The sequence below is a fragment of the Capricornis sumatraensis genome, chromosome 11 (assembly GCF_032405125.1).
Source record: "Capricornis sumatraensis isolate serow.1 chromosome 11, serow.2, whole genome shotgun sequence".
Taxonomy (NCBI): domain Eukaryota; kingdom Metazoa; phylum Chordata; class Mammalia; order Artiodactyla; family Bovidae; genus Capricornis; species Capricornis sumatraensis.
This window is the reverse complement of record NC_091079.1, coordinates 84,635,961-84,650,023: the sequence shown is the minus strand read 5'-3', so window position 1 is coordinate 84,650,023 and position 14,063 is coordinate 84,635,961. Positions and strand designations below refer to the sequence as shown.

Here is a 14,063-nt window from a genome sequence, read left to right as displayed (position 1 = left end):
TTTCTTTCCTCCCATTGCACAGAGTTCATCCTTAACTGGGTGGGCAAAGTTCTGCGAACCCAAGAGTGACCAGCAGAATCAGAATTTTAAATTAGGAGCTTGATCAAGTGAAAAAAGTAATAGGGAGTATGGCTAATGGCAGTGTGAGCAGAGCAATGACTGGGAACTGTTCTTCCAAGACTAGTGGAAGAACTGAACTGGCCACTTGCTTTCTTTTTTGGGGTCTTTCTGTGACTCAGGGAGTTGGTGGACTGAGGTTGAAGGTTTTGAGTAGACACAGAACACGGGAGAGAAGCTGATTGACTCCTTGGAGGATAAGCCATGATCCGGTACATTAGACTATGCTACCAAGGTATATAAGCGCCCCTGTATCTTAGCAAACCACTCAAACAGCAAAGACAAGTAGTCCTCCTGTTAGACTCCAAATTCCTGGGCTTTGGGCCCCCACCGCCCCCCAAAAAAACAATCTCCAAAATAGTACTCCAAAATAGTGTTTTGATAAAATATCTAATTAAATATCTGTACTTAAGAAGTTTAGTAGGCAATGCAATTCCAATTATTTTTTAAAATTGTTCTATTTTAGAATGTTTTATTATTAGTACGTTTGGATTTAATCATTACACTTTAACGTACAGGATAGGAAACGAAAATAGCACTCCTATTGAATGCTAACGTGTCAGTAATTTGAAAAGATTCCCTGTGACTAAGTTAAAAACATCTTATTAATATATTATATAATTTCTGCTAGAGAAGCTACATATCTTTCAGTGAGTAGAGAGTGATTTTAAAAGTTGGGGATATGATTCAGTAAACAAGCAGAAGAAATTCAAAAGCATGTAAATAATACATGTAAGGCTGTTCAGCAAATTATCTGACACATCTAAGTGTCCCAAATAACAGGTATTATTATTTTGAAAACCATTTAATACATTTTCTTGTCCAACTGGCCAAAGTAGCTCATATTTTGAATATAAAACTATTTATGCTAAAATAAGCTAAGTGTATTGTAAGCCTGTAGAAATGAGTCATCTAAGTTCATTAAAGCAAAGAAAAAAATTTCTCATCTAGAGGCCAACATATACAATGATGGTGACTTTTCAGCAAGATGAAATCCTTCTTCATTAGCTTCAATTACATCTACAATACTGTATCTATGAAAGGATGGGGGTGTGCAGAAAGCACACTTAACTATTTCTGGAATGTTCTCAGCAACCAAGGTTAAAATAATAAGTGGCTTCTTCTTAAACTCATTAAAATAACCAGAAAACTCTTTCCTAAGAATAATGATTAATCAACGCTGACCTAGACTTGAAAGTTTCTTTAATGGCTTTTGGTTCTTTCAAACTTTAAATTCCTTTTTTGATTGGTGGTCCGCAGAGAGTGAGAAGATAGGAAAATTTTAAGGCAGATTATCCTGAAATGTTCTGGAGCTTCCTAAGGTTCTGAAGTAGAACAATGTCCACTGTTCTTAAATCTCTAAATATAGGTGTGTAGACATATATTTGGGCTTCCCAGGTGGCTTAGATGATAAAGAACAGGCCTACCATGCAGGAGACCTGGGTTTGATCTCTGGGTCAGGAAGATCCTCCAGAGAAGGAAACGGTAATCCACTCCAGTATTCTTGCCTGGAGAATTCCATGGACGGAGGAGCCTGGTGGGTACAGTCCACATAGTCCATGGGGTCACAAAGAGTCAGACACAATTGAGTGACTAACATACATATATTGAGAAAGACAAATATACAACATGTAAACATATATATAAATAACATAAAGAATATTACATATATAAATAACATACACATTTAAAAAGACAAATATAACATATATATAAAGACAAATGTAAAGTCTAGTCACACAAAAATTATGATTGAAACATGGGATATTTATGATTAAAAGGAAGATTCTTGTTGAGGCTTTATTAGTAAGAGTAGTTAACAGGCCTTGTTGAATGAATTTGCATAAACTTTCTAGTTTAGCAAAACAGGAGATAAATCATCTTCATAGGTTTCTTGTCATTTCATGTAGGTGGTTTTACTTGGCTAAAAACAAATCAGTCAGTGGATTCCATCAAATTAAGTGAGGTATTCAGTTTACTGAAAGAAAAAACAAAGAAAAAAAAGGGCGGGGTGTTTGAATTGATTGACTCATCTGATTGACCCAGACACATGTAGCTGAAGAATGTACTGTAAACTCAGTATTTGCTGTTGTTCAGTCAGTCATGTTCGACTCTCTTCGACTCCATGAACTGCAGCACGCCAGGCTTCCTTGTCCTTCAATATCTCCCGGAGTTGACTCAAACTCATGTCCATTGAATTGGTGATGCCATCCAACCATCTCATATTTTGTTGCCCCCTTCTCCTGCCTTCAATCTTTCCCAGCATCAGGGTCTTTTCCAATGAGTCGACTCTTCATATCAGGTGGCCAAAGCATTGGAGCTTCAGCTTCAGCATCAGTCTTTCCAATGAACATTTAGAACTGATTTTCTGATTGACTGGTTTGATCTTGCTGTTCAAGGGACTCAAGTTTTCTCCAGCACCATTTTTAATAAAGTTTATAAAATCTTCAATATTTACCATGTTTTAACAATCTTATAATTTGTATTCAATGAGACAATTTACTGTTTGTAAGGACTCAACAGGGCAAGGACAAATGTGACTCCAGGTATTACCCGGGGTGCAAAGGTCATTTTAAAAAGGAATAGAAGTTTCCAGAGATGACATAACTTCTGTCGCTGCTGGCTGGAGCCACTGTGTGACTTGCCAGGGCTCCTTCCCTTGCTGTGGTGACCACCAACGTTGCAGATGGTGGAAGCTCTGTTAGCGTGGTCCCTGGCTGTGAAGGTTAGGAGCAGAACACTTGGGTGACAGGTAATCTGGGTTATGTTAAACCCTTGAAGGTTTACAGCTGTTATCACTGAATAATCTAGCCTGCACTGTCCTGACTAACATACCTTCCTTGCCTAGAAAAGCCAGAATCTAGGTCATGAGTTTTAAAAAAAGACAGAGCTGAAATGTGCTGGGTGGCACAGTAAATTTATTTGTCTTTATGATTTACACATAGTAATTAAACACACAAAAGAACAAACGCTGTCAAGATGGCCATATGTAGTTTAGGAAATGACTGGTCCCGGTTCAATCATGCAAATGTTCATTCAGCTTAGAAATGAGTTTCTTTTTAATGGTTTTAATTTTTTTTTTTTTCAGTCCCCAAAGCTTGCACAGATCAGTACAAACGTTTTTGCTATTTTGTTATCATCAGGCACATGATGTTTACCAATTCCCAGCAAATAAATGAAATCAACAAAAAAGTCTGGGGACAACTGAGCATTTTCACAGAAATACAGTGATGAGCTTATTACAATTTGATACAGTTTAGCTCTCAGACCTACCCATGAAGCATGAAACAATGTTAATTACATTTGTCTTAAGGATTTATTTCTTTTAAAATATTCACCATACATTTTTGTGCAAGGGTTCCATTGATTTCTTTGGTTTTAAACATTATAGCTCTGTATGACCTAAATATATATAATCCTATTTGTACCAAATGTCAGAAATAAAAAAATTAAAATTTCAGAAGGTAAAAATGGAATTATTGCTTCAGTATAAAAAAACGCCTGGCCCATTTGTGTACTATTGCTATTATTGCTTTGCTTCTATTGGAAAACTATCCTGGAAATCAAGGAATGTACCCCGTAGCTCCTGGCTTACAGTATAATTTGGTTGTACAGTGTCATTTATTAATATGTCCCGACCTTCACCAAAGCTATCCTGATCTTACCCTTAAAAAACAAAACAAAATGAAATAGCATAAATAAATAAGTTTACCTAGAGGGATACAATAAATAGGCTATTAGAAAAGAATAAAGAATATTGTAACATAAAGCCCTTTGGTGCTGTACAATTAAACAATAGCTTTGGATTTTCAAGGTTTCTAAACACAGCCTTCGTTTTACAACACAGTTTTAGTGCTGGTATGTAGCTGACAGATATAGAGAAGAATGCATTTCTGCTGTTTTCATCATTTAAAAATGAAAACACAGTGGAAACCGTATTAAGTTCTGTCTTCTGGGAATTCACCTGGGTTTGTACCATCATCAGTTTTTGGCTGTTGCCTGGCTGTAGAGCACAAATCTTAGAGATTAAAAAGAATCATAATATTTCTTCAATTCTTAGTGGTTTGTTGGTCTCCAGAATAGTCATAGAAACAAACAGAAAGGAAATTAGACTCAGAAGTTTTGCTGTCTTCTTTTCTTCGCATCCATTGCGTCCAGAATGGGCTGCCTTTTCGCAGTGTATCTTTGACGAAGCTCTTCTATTTCTCGTTCCATCATGGGGTCCAGCGCTTTTAACCGCATCTGTAGTTCTTCTAAACTTAGATTTTTTAACTAGATATAGAAAAAAAGAGAAGATATTAAAATAGTAAAATTATCTATAATAGGTTAAAGTCTAATGAGTTTTAGCAGGAATATTCCAACTCTTTATATCATCTTTGAAATATGGCTCAACAATTAAAAGAGGAATTCCTTCCCTGAAGAACCTAGAAGGCACGTCTTGCAGGAACCTCAAGTAATCTGCAACAAAACAATAAAAAAAACTCTGTTTTTAGGAAAAAACAAATGAGAAAATTAAGCTAATAAAATCTATCTGGGTTTAAAAAGCCAGAAATACAAATGTACCATTGCCAACAAATAGCTTTTGAGGGTATGTTCTAGACTGCTGTTGTTGTTTAGTCGCCCAGTAGTGTCCGACTCTTTGCAACCCCATGGACTGCAGCACGCCAGGCCTCCCTGTCCCTCACCATCTCCCGAAGTTTGCCCAAGTTCATGTCCATTGCATCAGTGATGCCATCCAGCCATCTCTTCCTTTGACGCCCTCTTCTCCTTCACTCTAATCTCTCACATCCTTGCCGGCCATGGAGAGCTATGAAAATCATGAACACTTGCAGAGATCACCCAAGAATGTGACAAGATTGAATACAGGGTTAAATTAACTGCTCTAATCTGCATTTTACCAAGTGCTTCAATTTTAAGTACTTGGCTGATCAGAAAATCAAATTATCTAGAATACTTTAACCCCAAATTGGTTACTTTATAAGCCAGGCCAGAAAACATTCTCATTACTTTATTGTCACATGCCAATTTTAACTAAAAATAGCATTTTTCAGCTTGATCCTCCACCTTACTCATCATACCTGGCCCTAAGTGACTCTTGGTTCCCAAAGTCAAATTCATTCTCAACTGAAAAAGATCTGTCACTGCTGAGGATACTGAAAAGAATGAGTCACAGACTCTGAGGAAATGCAAAAGAGGAGCTCCAAAAATATAAGATGACAGTGTTACGGGAAAGAATGCACTGGCTCCCAGGATGATGACCCTGAAGGTGCTTACTACTTGCTCTGGTTGGTATAAGCAGCTCTTGTACCTAAAATAGGCCCTGTTCTTTTTTTAGTCAAACATCACTAAAACAAAACAAAACAAATCCTAGCCTGCATAGTATTATGTTACATGGGCTTTCCAGGTGCTCAGTGATAAAGAATCTGCCTGCCTATACCAGGGACATGGGTTCGATCCCTGGGTCGGGAAGATCCCCTGGAGAAGGAAGAGGCTACCCACTCCAGTGTCCTTGCCTGGGAAATGCCATGGACAGAGGAGCCTGGTGGGCTGCAGTCCATGGGGTTGCAAAAGAGTCAGACAAGACTTAGCAACTAAACAACAATTATATCACATACTTTCTTCACTAATTTTTAATATAAGTATTTATCTGCTATATGGTCACTACTATTTAAATCACTCTGGGGATAAAGAATAAGCTACTGGGGGATCTTGACACTTTCTGTGATGGTGAGATGAAGGGCCAGTGGGGATCACACACAGCCACGTTTCCCTGGGAAAGACATGCCTGGGGGCTGTCTACCATTAAGATCCGGTTCTACTTTGTCTTTGTTTTAGCCTATGTTACCTTTGTTATCTTTGAATTTCTGTAACATTCAAAATTTAAATACCACCATTCAATATTTGATTCTAGAGTCATGTACTATTTTCACAATTAATTTTTATGCATGGGTTTCACGTCTACCCCAGGCAATCCCCAAATACTTAAACTTTAGACACACATCTTTGTACACACATCTAGAAACTATTCAACTATACTGTCAAATGTGAGGACACAAAGGTGAGGTAAATAGGAATATAGAATAAACGACTCAAAGGAATAGCTAACACTATACTTAGTGTATTAGTGTTATAATTAGTGTTATTTCTATAACATCACACAAAGCAAACAATTGTTGCATTAAATACCTTATAAATACCTTACACTACCTTACTGGGACAAACTGCCCATAGTTTATAACTATTTTACTAAAGTAATAGACTGAATTCAGAAAAAAGCTACTTAGAAAACTTTTGTTCTATAACAGACTTTTATAGTATCAATATGTAAAATTTTATATTATCAATATGTAAAACAGACCTGTGATACTGGAGAACCATTAGCTGGCATTGTTAGGGAATTATGTGTTCCACATATGAAAATTCATGGCATATCTAAATTTCAATTAAGTGATAAAACTCTTTCAACCATTTTTAACAGAAAATCCTTTATAACATATTTTACAGAATATGCTGCCTGCTAAAACAACCTTTCCTTTTGATGAATCATCATTATTAATATCTATTACTAATCTATACCATATATTAATTTACCCTCTTCCTTTTGGTTTTATCTTAAGGGAAAGCTATCAGCTCCTTAGTATGTCTGGTAAGTGGCTCAGATGGTAAAGAATCTGCCTGCAGTGTTGGAGACCTGGGTTTGATCCCTGGGTCGGGAAGATCCCCTGGAGAAGGGAATGGCAACCTACTCCAGTACTCTTGCCTGGAGAATCCCACGGATAGAGGAGCCTGGCGGGCTATAGTCCATGGAGTTGCAAAGAGTTGGACACGACTAAGTGACTCTCGCTTTTACTATCAGGCCCTTTCACTGCCATCCCTGGGTGAATATCCTTCTCTCTCTGCTCCAAGTCTGTTCACCTACTGGGAACCAGAAAAGCAATTCAACAATCCTATCAGGCATTACACTAAATAAGAATAAATAGCTTCTGAGTGAAAGCTTGAGGCTATTTTTGGAAAGATAGAGCATGGCTTTAGTGCTGAAGCTTGTTATATGCTTTTTGTGTGTGTATGTGTGTTTAAAATTTTGGACTTTCCTGGTGGTCCAGTGGTTAAGAATCTGCCTGCCAATGCAGGGAACAAAGGTTCAATCCCTGGGCCAGGAAGATCCCACATGCTACGGAGCAACTAAGCCCGTGCGCCACAACTACTGAGGCTTGCACGCTCGAGAGCCTGTGCTCTACAAGAGAAGCCACCACAGCAAGAAGCCCATGGACCATAACTAAAGAGTAGGCCTCACTCCCTGAAACTAGAGAAAGCCCGTGTGCAGCAATGAAGACCCAGCACAACCCAAAGAAATAATAAATTAGAAAATTTTTAAAGCCTTAAAAAATTTAATTTCATATTTATGGCTGTATAAGGTTGAGGTTACAAGAAATCTGACTTTTACCTAAAATATATACACAGTTGGGGCTTCCCTTGTGGCTAAGCTGGTAAAGAATCTACCTGCAATGCAGTAGACCTGGGTTTGATCCCTGGGTTGGGAAGATCTCCTAGAGAAGGGAAAGGCTACCCACTCTAGTATTCTGGCCTGGAGAAGTCCATGGACTGTATAGCCCATGGGGTCACAAAGAGTTGGACACGACTGAGTGACTTTCACTTTCACTATACATAGTTATGTTTTCTGGTGGGCCATCAGAGAACTTCAGGACTTTTAACTCACTTGTTAAAACATTTATTGATATTTTCTATGAACCCAAGCACTGCAGATGCAAAGATGAACAGAACACTACTTCCCGTAAGGAGCTTTCAATCTAGCTCATGAGACAGGTCCAGGCACAGCTAACTCATGAATGGAGGGGCACGCTGAGAAGTCGGGAAAGGGGATGGGGAAGGGTAACAGCATAAGCGGAGATGCGTAAGGCACACAAGTGCCTGACATCTTTCGGGATGTCAGCTGACTGCTGGGTTGTAGGAAAGATCCAAGGGAGAAGGGGATCAGGAGATAAAGACAAGAAAGAGGGGAAAGGCTGGATGACTAAGGGCTTTAAATGTGCTGCTACAAAATTTGTGTAGACAAAAAAAGAAATGCTTGATAATTCTGAGCATAATTAGTGACATGACCATATATGAATGAGCTTTAGAAAAATGTCTCCAATAGCAGGTAGGGAAAATGGGTTGCCGTTGGGGTGGGGGGATACAGGCAGGAGTTGTCAACAGGTTACTTCAGCAATCTAGTGAGAGGAAGAGGCTTGAACCAGGGAAATGGAAGCAGAGATTGAGGAGACGGGTTAGAGAGCCTGGAAAATACAACTGATAGGGCTTTCTTTGTTCACTGACAGAGGGAGGAAGGATTAGGGACGATTCTGGCTTCAAGCTGGGGTCATGGGGCAGAGATTGACATCAATTAATAAGGGAGGGGAGAGTCAAAGGCATTAAGGTGGAGGTATCAGATGTGGATTATAATTTTGGGGTTTTAGACCTCAGGAGAAAGATTCAAGCTGAAGATAAAGACTTAGGGAATCATCAGCATTTAGTTTGTAATGAAGCTCTCAATGAGGATAAGATTATCCAGGAAAAGATTCTTCCCCCCATTCTTAAGATCTATGATATCCAACAGAAAACGACCCACAAATCTTATTAACACTGTGGTCAGAGGCTTTTCTTATCTTCTTAACAGAACAGAAAAGTTTATATATATATATCCATCCATCTATCCATATACTCCTAAGTAACTCTAGATTATGGTGTCATCTAGACCCCATAAATTGTGAGGGTCACTGGTAAAAATGTTTACTTCTTATACAAATGGGTATGACTTACAGACATGAACTTCTGGTTGAATTTTGACTTCTGCTTTAGCCCTAATAACATATATTTAGCACTCTGTGTTTCTGTAGCCCTCTAGCCTCCACAGGCATAAAAATGGTTTGGGGTGGGAAACGTGGCAGAAACAGCTTTTCAGTCTCTTGGAAAACAGTACGCTCAACTCCCTGGTAGTAAAAAGATCTACAAGCCAGATAAAAATATAGAGAGACTCATGATAATAAAAATTACCCTATAAAATCATACCATCCACTATCACCCTTTAAAAATGCTAATCCAAATTAAAACAATTTGGGGGGTGAGTAACACAGAATCAGAAGAAACAGAATCAAAAGAAAATGCTGAGCTTCCTGAACTAATATCAATGTTACCGTGATGAAAGTTTCCTTTATTAAAATCAACTTTCTTGGAAGATGGAAATCACTTCAGAATTATGTTTATGGATTAACAGATCTTGGGGTAAATTAACTTGAATTTACATTTTTTATATAGGAAAGAAATGTTCCTTGTGAACCATCTTTCTGCATGAAACACAAAGTGGCTGTGTTACTGTAATTATCTGCCAGCTGACTAACTCCAGAATAAACGCAGAGCAAACAGTGTTGGGAGTACCAAGTCTTTGTTCTATGTCTGGGTCTAGAATTTGGTTACGTCAAGTCAAATAAAAGAATTTTAGAATATGTATACGTTGTGGGCTTTACTATATATGAAAAAATGAGTATCTGGAAATGACTTTTACATGTTTTAGGCTAATTCTATTAAACAAAATTTAGTTTTGAACTTAAATGGTAAAATAGAAGTTGCATAACTAGCAGTGATGCTTAAATCTTCAGGCCTTAACACAATGAAAGAATATACTGTAGCTTGACGCTCTTTACAAACACTGGACACGTGACTTGGTTAAGTGACTAAACAAGCTGCCATGCAGTAAGGAGGAAAACTTGAAAGCAGAGAGTGAGCCCACAGCTGTTTCAAAAACACAGAGTCACAGAAAAGTCTATGCATTTCTGAACAGTACTGTTTCATTACCTGAGACACTTTTTCCCCCTGTTCATAATTCACATTCCCTATTCTGCTCTTCTTGGCCATTTGAAATGACAAATATCAGGGGGCAAGACATACTACTAAGAGCAGAGAATAAACCCGGTTTCCATAAGAGGGTTTAAACAGAGACTGGGTATACTGAATTATATGGGCCTAAGAGAAATAGATTTTGAGATCTGGGATTATTAGAAGTCATTGCATATGACTAAATCATTGATTTAGCAGAAACATAAAGCTGGGTTCAGTTAAGCCTCACAGAATCTCACTCTAAGAGAACCCTAGAGATGATCTACCCTAACTTCCTTATTTTAGGGGAGGAAACGAGAGCTAGCCTGCTCAGAGTTATACTCCCGGTTAATAGCAGAGACATGACCCAACTCTTAGGTCAAAGCTGTTTTGTTTTAAATTATACCAAGTCTGATATTCTTAATCTAGCACAGCCAGAGAGTTCAAAATGTTAAGTCACTTCAGAATGGGGGTGTGATACTGAGAAACTTCTAGGGTCTTCAACCCAAACTAAAAGGACAAATGGTTTTTAAATATTCAGCTATAAAGGCCACACTGAGCAGAAAATGCCACATTTGACATTTCTACAGAGCCATCTCTTAAAATGGAATAAACTGCAGAAGTTCAGCAAGAGAGGGAATGGCTCTCCTCTTTAAGGTTCAGGCTGGTAAACTAGGATCTCTCAGCTCTTACAGAAAGTTTAGGTGAAAAACTCTTAAGAAAAACTCAAAACTTTCAAAGAATAACAATTAGATAGTTGAGTGGGTGGATACTTGTGTATAAGTTAAATGGAAAAGTCAAAACTACTTTTCAATAGGAGTAACACTGTGTTTGAAAATAGTATCGTTTGGTACATGAGTGACAGCTTGAATAAGCAGCTCATTTTGTTACTGGTAGTCCTAGATTATCACATTTTAATCCAAGAGGTAAGAAGATTACAGCTCAACATACTAAAATATTTTTTCAGTATGCTTTAAAAAAAAAATCCAAGACAGGTATGAAGATTAATAACTCACCAGCTCTTATATAAAACAGTAGCATAAATAACTCAGTGATGTAAAAAGGTAGCAAATAAGATTAAATCAATCCACAGATAATTCTGACAGTTCAAACTTTTAATAAGCATTATTTCTGAACTCTATGAGAAGTATTGAAAAGTTGCTAATTATTATTGATCAGGAAGAACTATCAATAAAATCAGAACTTTCAAGCTTATGTATCTAGTCTGCTATTAAAACCTAAAATGTTATATTATTTTGTTTTGTCAAAAACAGTCCTAGTTAAATGAGGGGTTTTTTTGTTTTGTTTTGTTTTGTTTTGTTTTAAAGTCTTAATCTCAAAAAATAGCAGAAACAAGATCGCGAAGTTTTAAAATGCTTAAATGTGGTAACACTTCTATACTTAATGGGTCTACAAGTTGCTGGTATAATCAGTCAACTCAGACCGTCACAATGAAGCAAACAGTCTTACATGTAAATGTTAATACCGTCAAAGACTCGATCAAAAAAACTTTGTCTCAGGTTGGCTTGTTTACTGGGGAACTGTTTAAATAAATCCTTCCTAGCAACTGTTTAAATAAATCTCACAGATGCTACAGACCTTATTAGTGGCCTGTGATTAAAAAAATATGGATTGCTAATACTGTATCCTGACTCATCTATTTTCCCATCTGCTAGCAATTGTAACAATACAAACAATACAAACAACGGCTAACAACAATAATTTTCTATGGCAACTTTGATGCTGAATCGCCTATAGCATTTTGTAGGATTTATCACTGCACGCCTCAAACTGTTTTGAGTTGTCTGTGGCATGGAGCAACATATTCCTTTCCCCCCCTTATATTCCACTTTAGTTCAAATTTTTACCGTGTTGAACAGACTCTGATTTGGTTTTATACAACACTATTCATGGAGCCACCACATCATTTCACTAACAATGAGAGCGGGAGACACACCGAAGTACTAGCAGAAGTCTACTCAAGCCCATTGGTAAGTTCAGGTATCTGTGAACAGGTAAGGGGCTTTCTGCTAAGCAACAGCGATGACAGGCAGCACTTAAAAAAAAGAAGTGAAAGACTTCAATATATTAAGGAATTTCCTGATTTAATTTCTGGCATTGAGAAGAATACAATAAACGAGCTCTCAAGTCAATTCAAAATTCTATGAAGCTTTCTTAAAAGCTTCACAGTACATATACATTTAAAACACATATTTACAAAACTAATGAGGAAAGTGATAATTTCAGACTCGAGACCTTATGGAAGGAAGGCTGAATTCCTCACCATATACATTCTTTAAAATCTACATTAAATCTGTTGGCAGAGTTTTCCTCAGACAGACACTCTCTACCTATCTGGATTGGGGATTGTACATATAACTCTGTTCGGGGTTGAGTACCCTCGTCTACAGCTGAATGACTACAAGAATTCTGGGATTATAACTGGAAATTGAATTAAGCATCTGTTTGACCTCGGAGCATCTAAAGCAACTGTAAGACATTTAGATCTTTTCATTCCTGAAGAAAAGGGAGAGCATCCCTTCTTGTGGCTGAGGGGAAAGTGCCAATTACTGATCCCTTACCAGGGGTCAGACACCATCCTGGGTCCTGGGCAGTAAGTCATTTAATCCTAACAGTCACTTTACAGGGTAGCTGTTACCAGCTCTGTTTTAGAGACTGGTGTGACTCACTCCAGGTCACACGGCTACTGGAGTTTCTGCACGCACTCAAGGACAGCATCAAATCTACCCACGTAAGTATTTGGACTGGAGCCTAGTGAGAACAATTTCTTAGGCCTCCCAAGAACTACAAAAGCACTTCAAAGGCCAATTATCAAAAGGGTTTTTTTTTTTTAATAGATTGTTTATAGATTAAAAACAGGGAAACATTTTAAAAATCCCACCTTTCCTCTCTAGATTGCACCTAGAGGAATACTTTACTTTCAAAATATTAATGTGTTTTTGAGGCTTCCTAGGTGGCGCAGTGGTAAAGAATCCACCCGCCAGTCCAGAAGATGTAAGAGACCCAGGTTCGATCCCTGGGTCGGGAAGATCCCCTGGAGGAGGAAATGGTAACCCACTCCAGTGTTCTTGCCTGGAAAATTCCATGGACAGAGAAGCCTGGCAGGCTACAGTCCATGGAGTCACAAAGAGTTGGACACGAATGAGCACACACACGATGTATATTAGCTATAATTGGTCTTATAAATAAGCACGTGTATGTTTATGAAGGAGTCTTCTACTTAATCAGCTCTCTAGAAATACAAACACATTTTACATAGCCCTCTGGGATAGATGCCACAATTTAATCAATAAAGAGATACGCCGTGACAAAACTAACATGACCCGTCCCCTTGACACAGAAGCAACATAGCTGGCATCCATTCACACTGTCCCATAGTTGGTCTCACACATTATTTGGCTTGGATCCAGCAATGAGCTACACGCTGATGGACATTACTATGGTTATCTTCTCCTACAGAAATCTGAGCCACCCATGTAAAAAAAAAGAACCATGAAATTTCAGTTGTGTTCCTCAATGGCAACTGAACACCCATTCCTTTTATGCCTTTCAGTTTCTAGTAAGTAGTTTTGTCTGCTAAAAATACCAGGAAAAACTTAATTCATGCATAACTCTGCTATACTGTAAGAAGCTCAAAAATTCTAGGCCCAGAACAAAAAAAATATGAGTAACTCGGAACCAACCACCAATTAAAGCTTTCCATATCTATTAAGGGGCAGATGAAAAAAGCTCTATTAGCTCTGATTCCTTATATTAGTGTTTTTGATGAACACTTTGAACAGTTTTTAAAGCACCAATAAGTCACACACGAGGGATTAACGAATTACGTGATTAACTTTCTTTATATACTATGTAACTAGTTTCTTTAAAACTTAATTATATGACTAGTTATGGACAATCACAAATGTTAAAATAAAAACATAACTATTTAAAATGTATCTGTAACCAGCTTACTGGCCAAATCTTTGTGTTAACTATTGTGTAAACAGTTTCATTTCTTCAATCACACTTCTTCAACTATGCTATGCCAAATTTCCCTGACACATCCCTTAAGG

General features: G+C 37.8%; 1 protein-coding gene across 1 annotated transcript in view; it reads right to left on the bottom strand.

Moving 5' to 3' along the window:
- Window positions 1–3,048: 3,048 nt before the first annotated feature.
- STK3 (serine/threonine kinase 3) overlaps window positions 3,049–14,063 on the bottom strand; it is a 311,659-nt gene continuing 300,644 nt past the window's right edge. Inside the window, exon 11 of the mRNA XM_068983496.1 lies at window positions 3,049–4,389. Coding sequence (XP_068839597.1) covers window positions 4,231–4,389 — 159 coding nt within the window. The 3' untranslated portion in view covers window positions 3,049–4,230. The remainder of the gene's footprint in view (window positions 4,390–14,063) is intronic.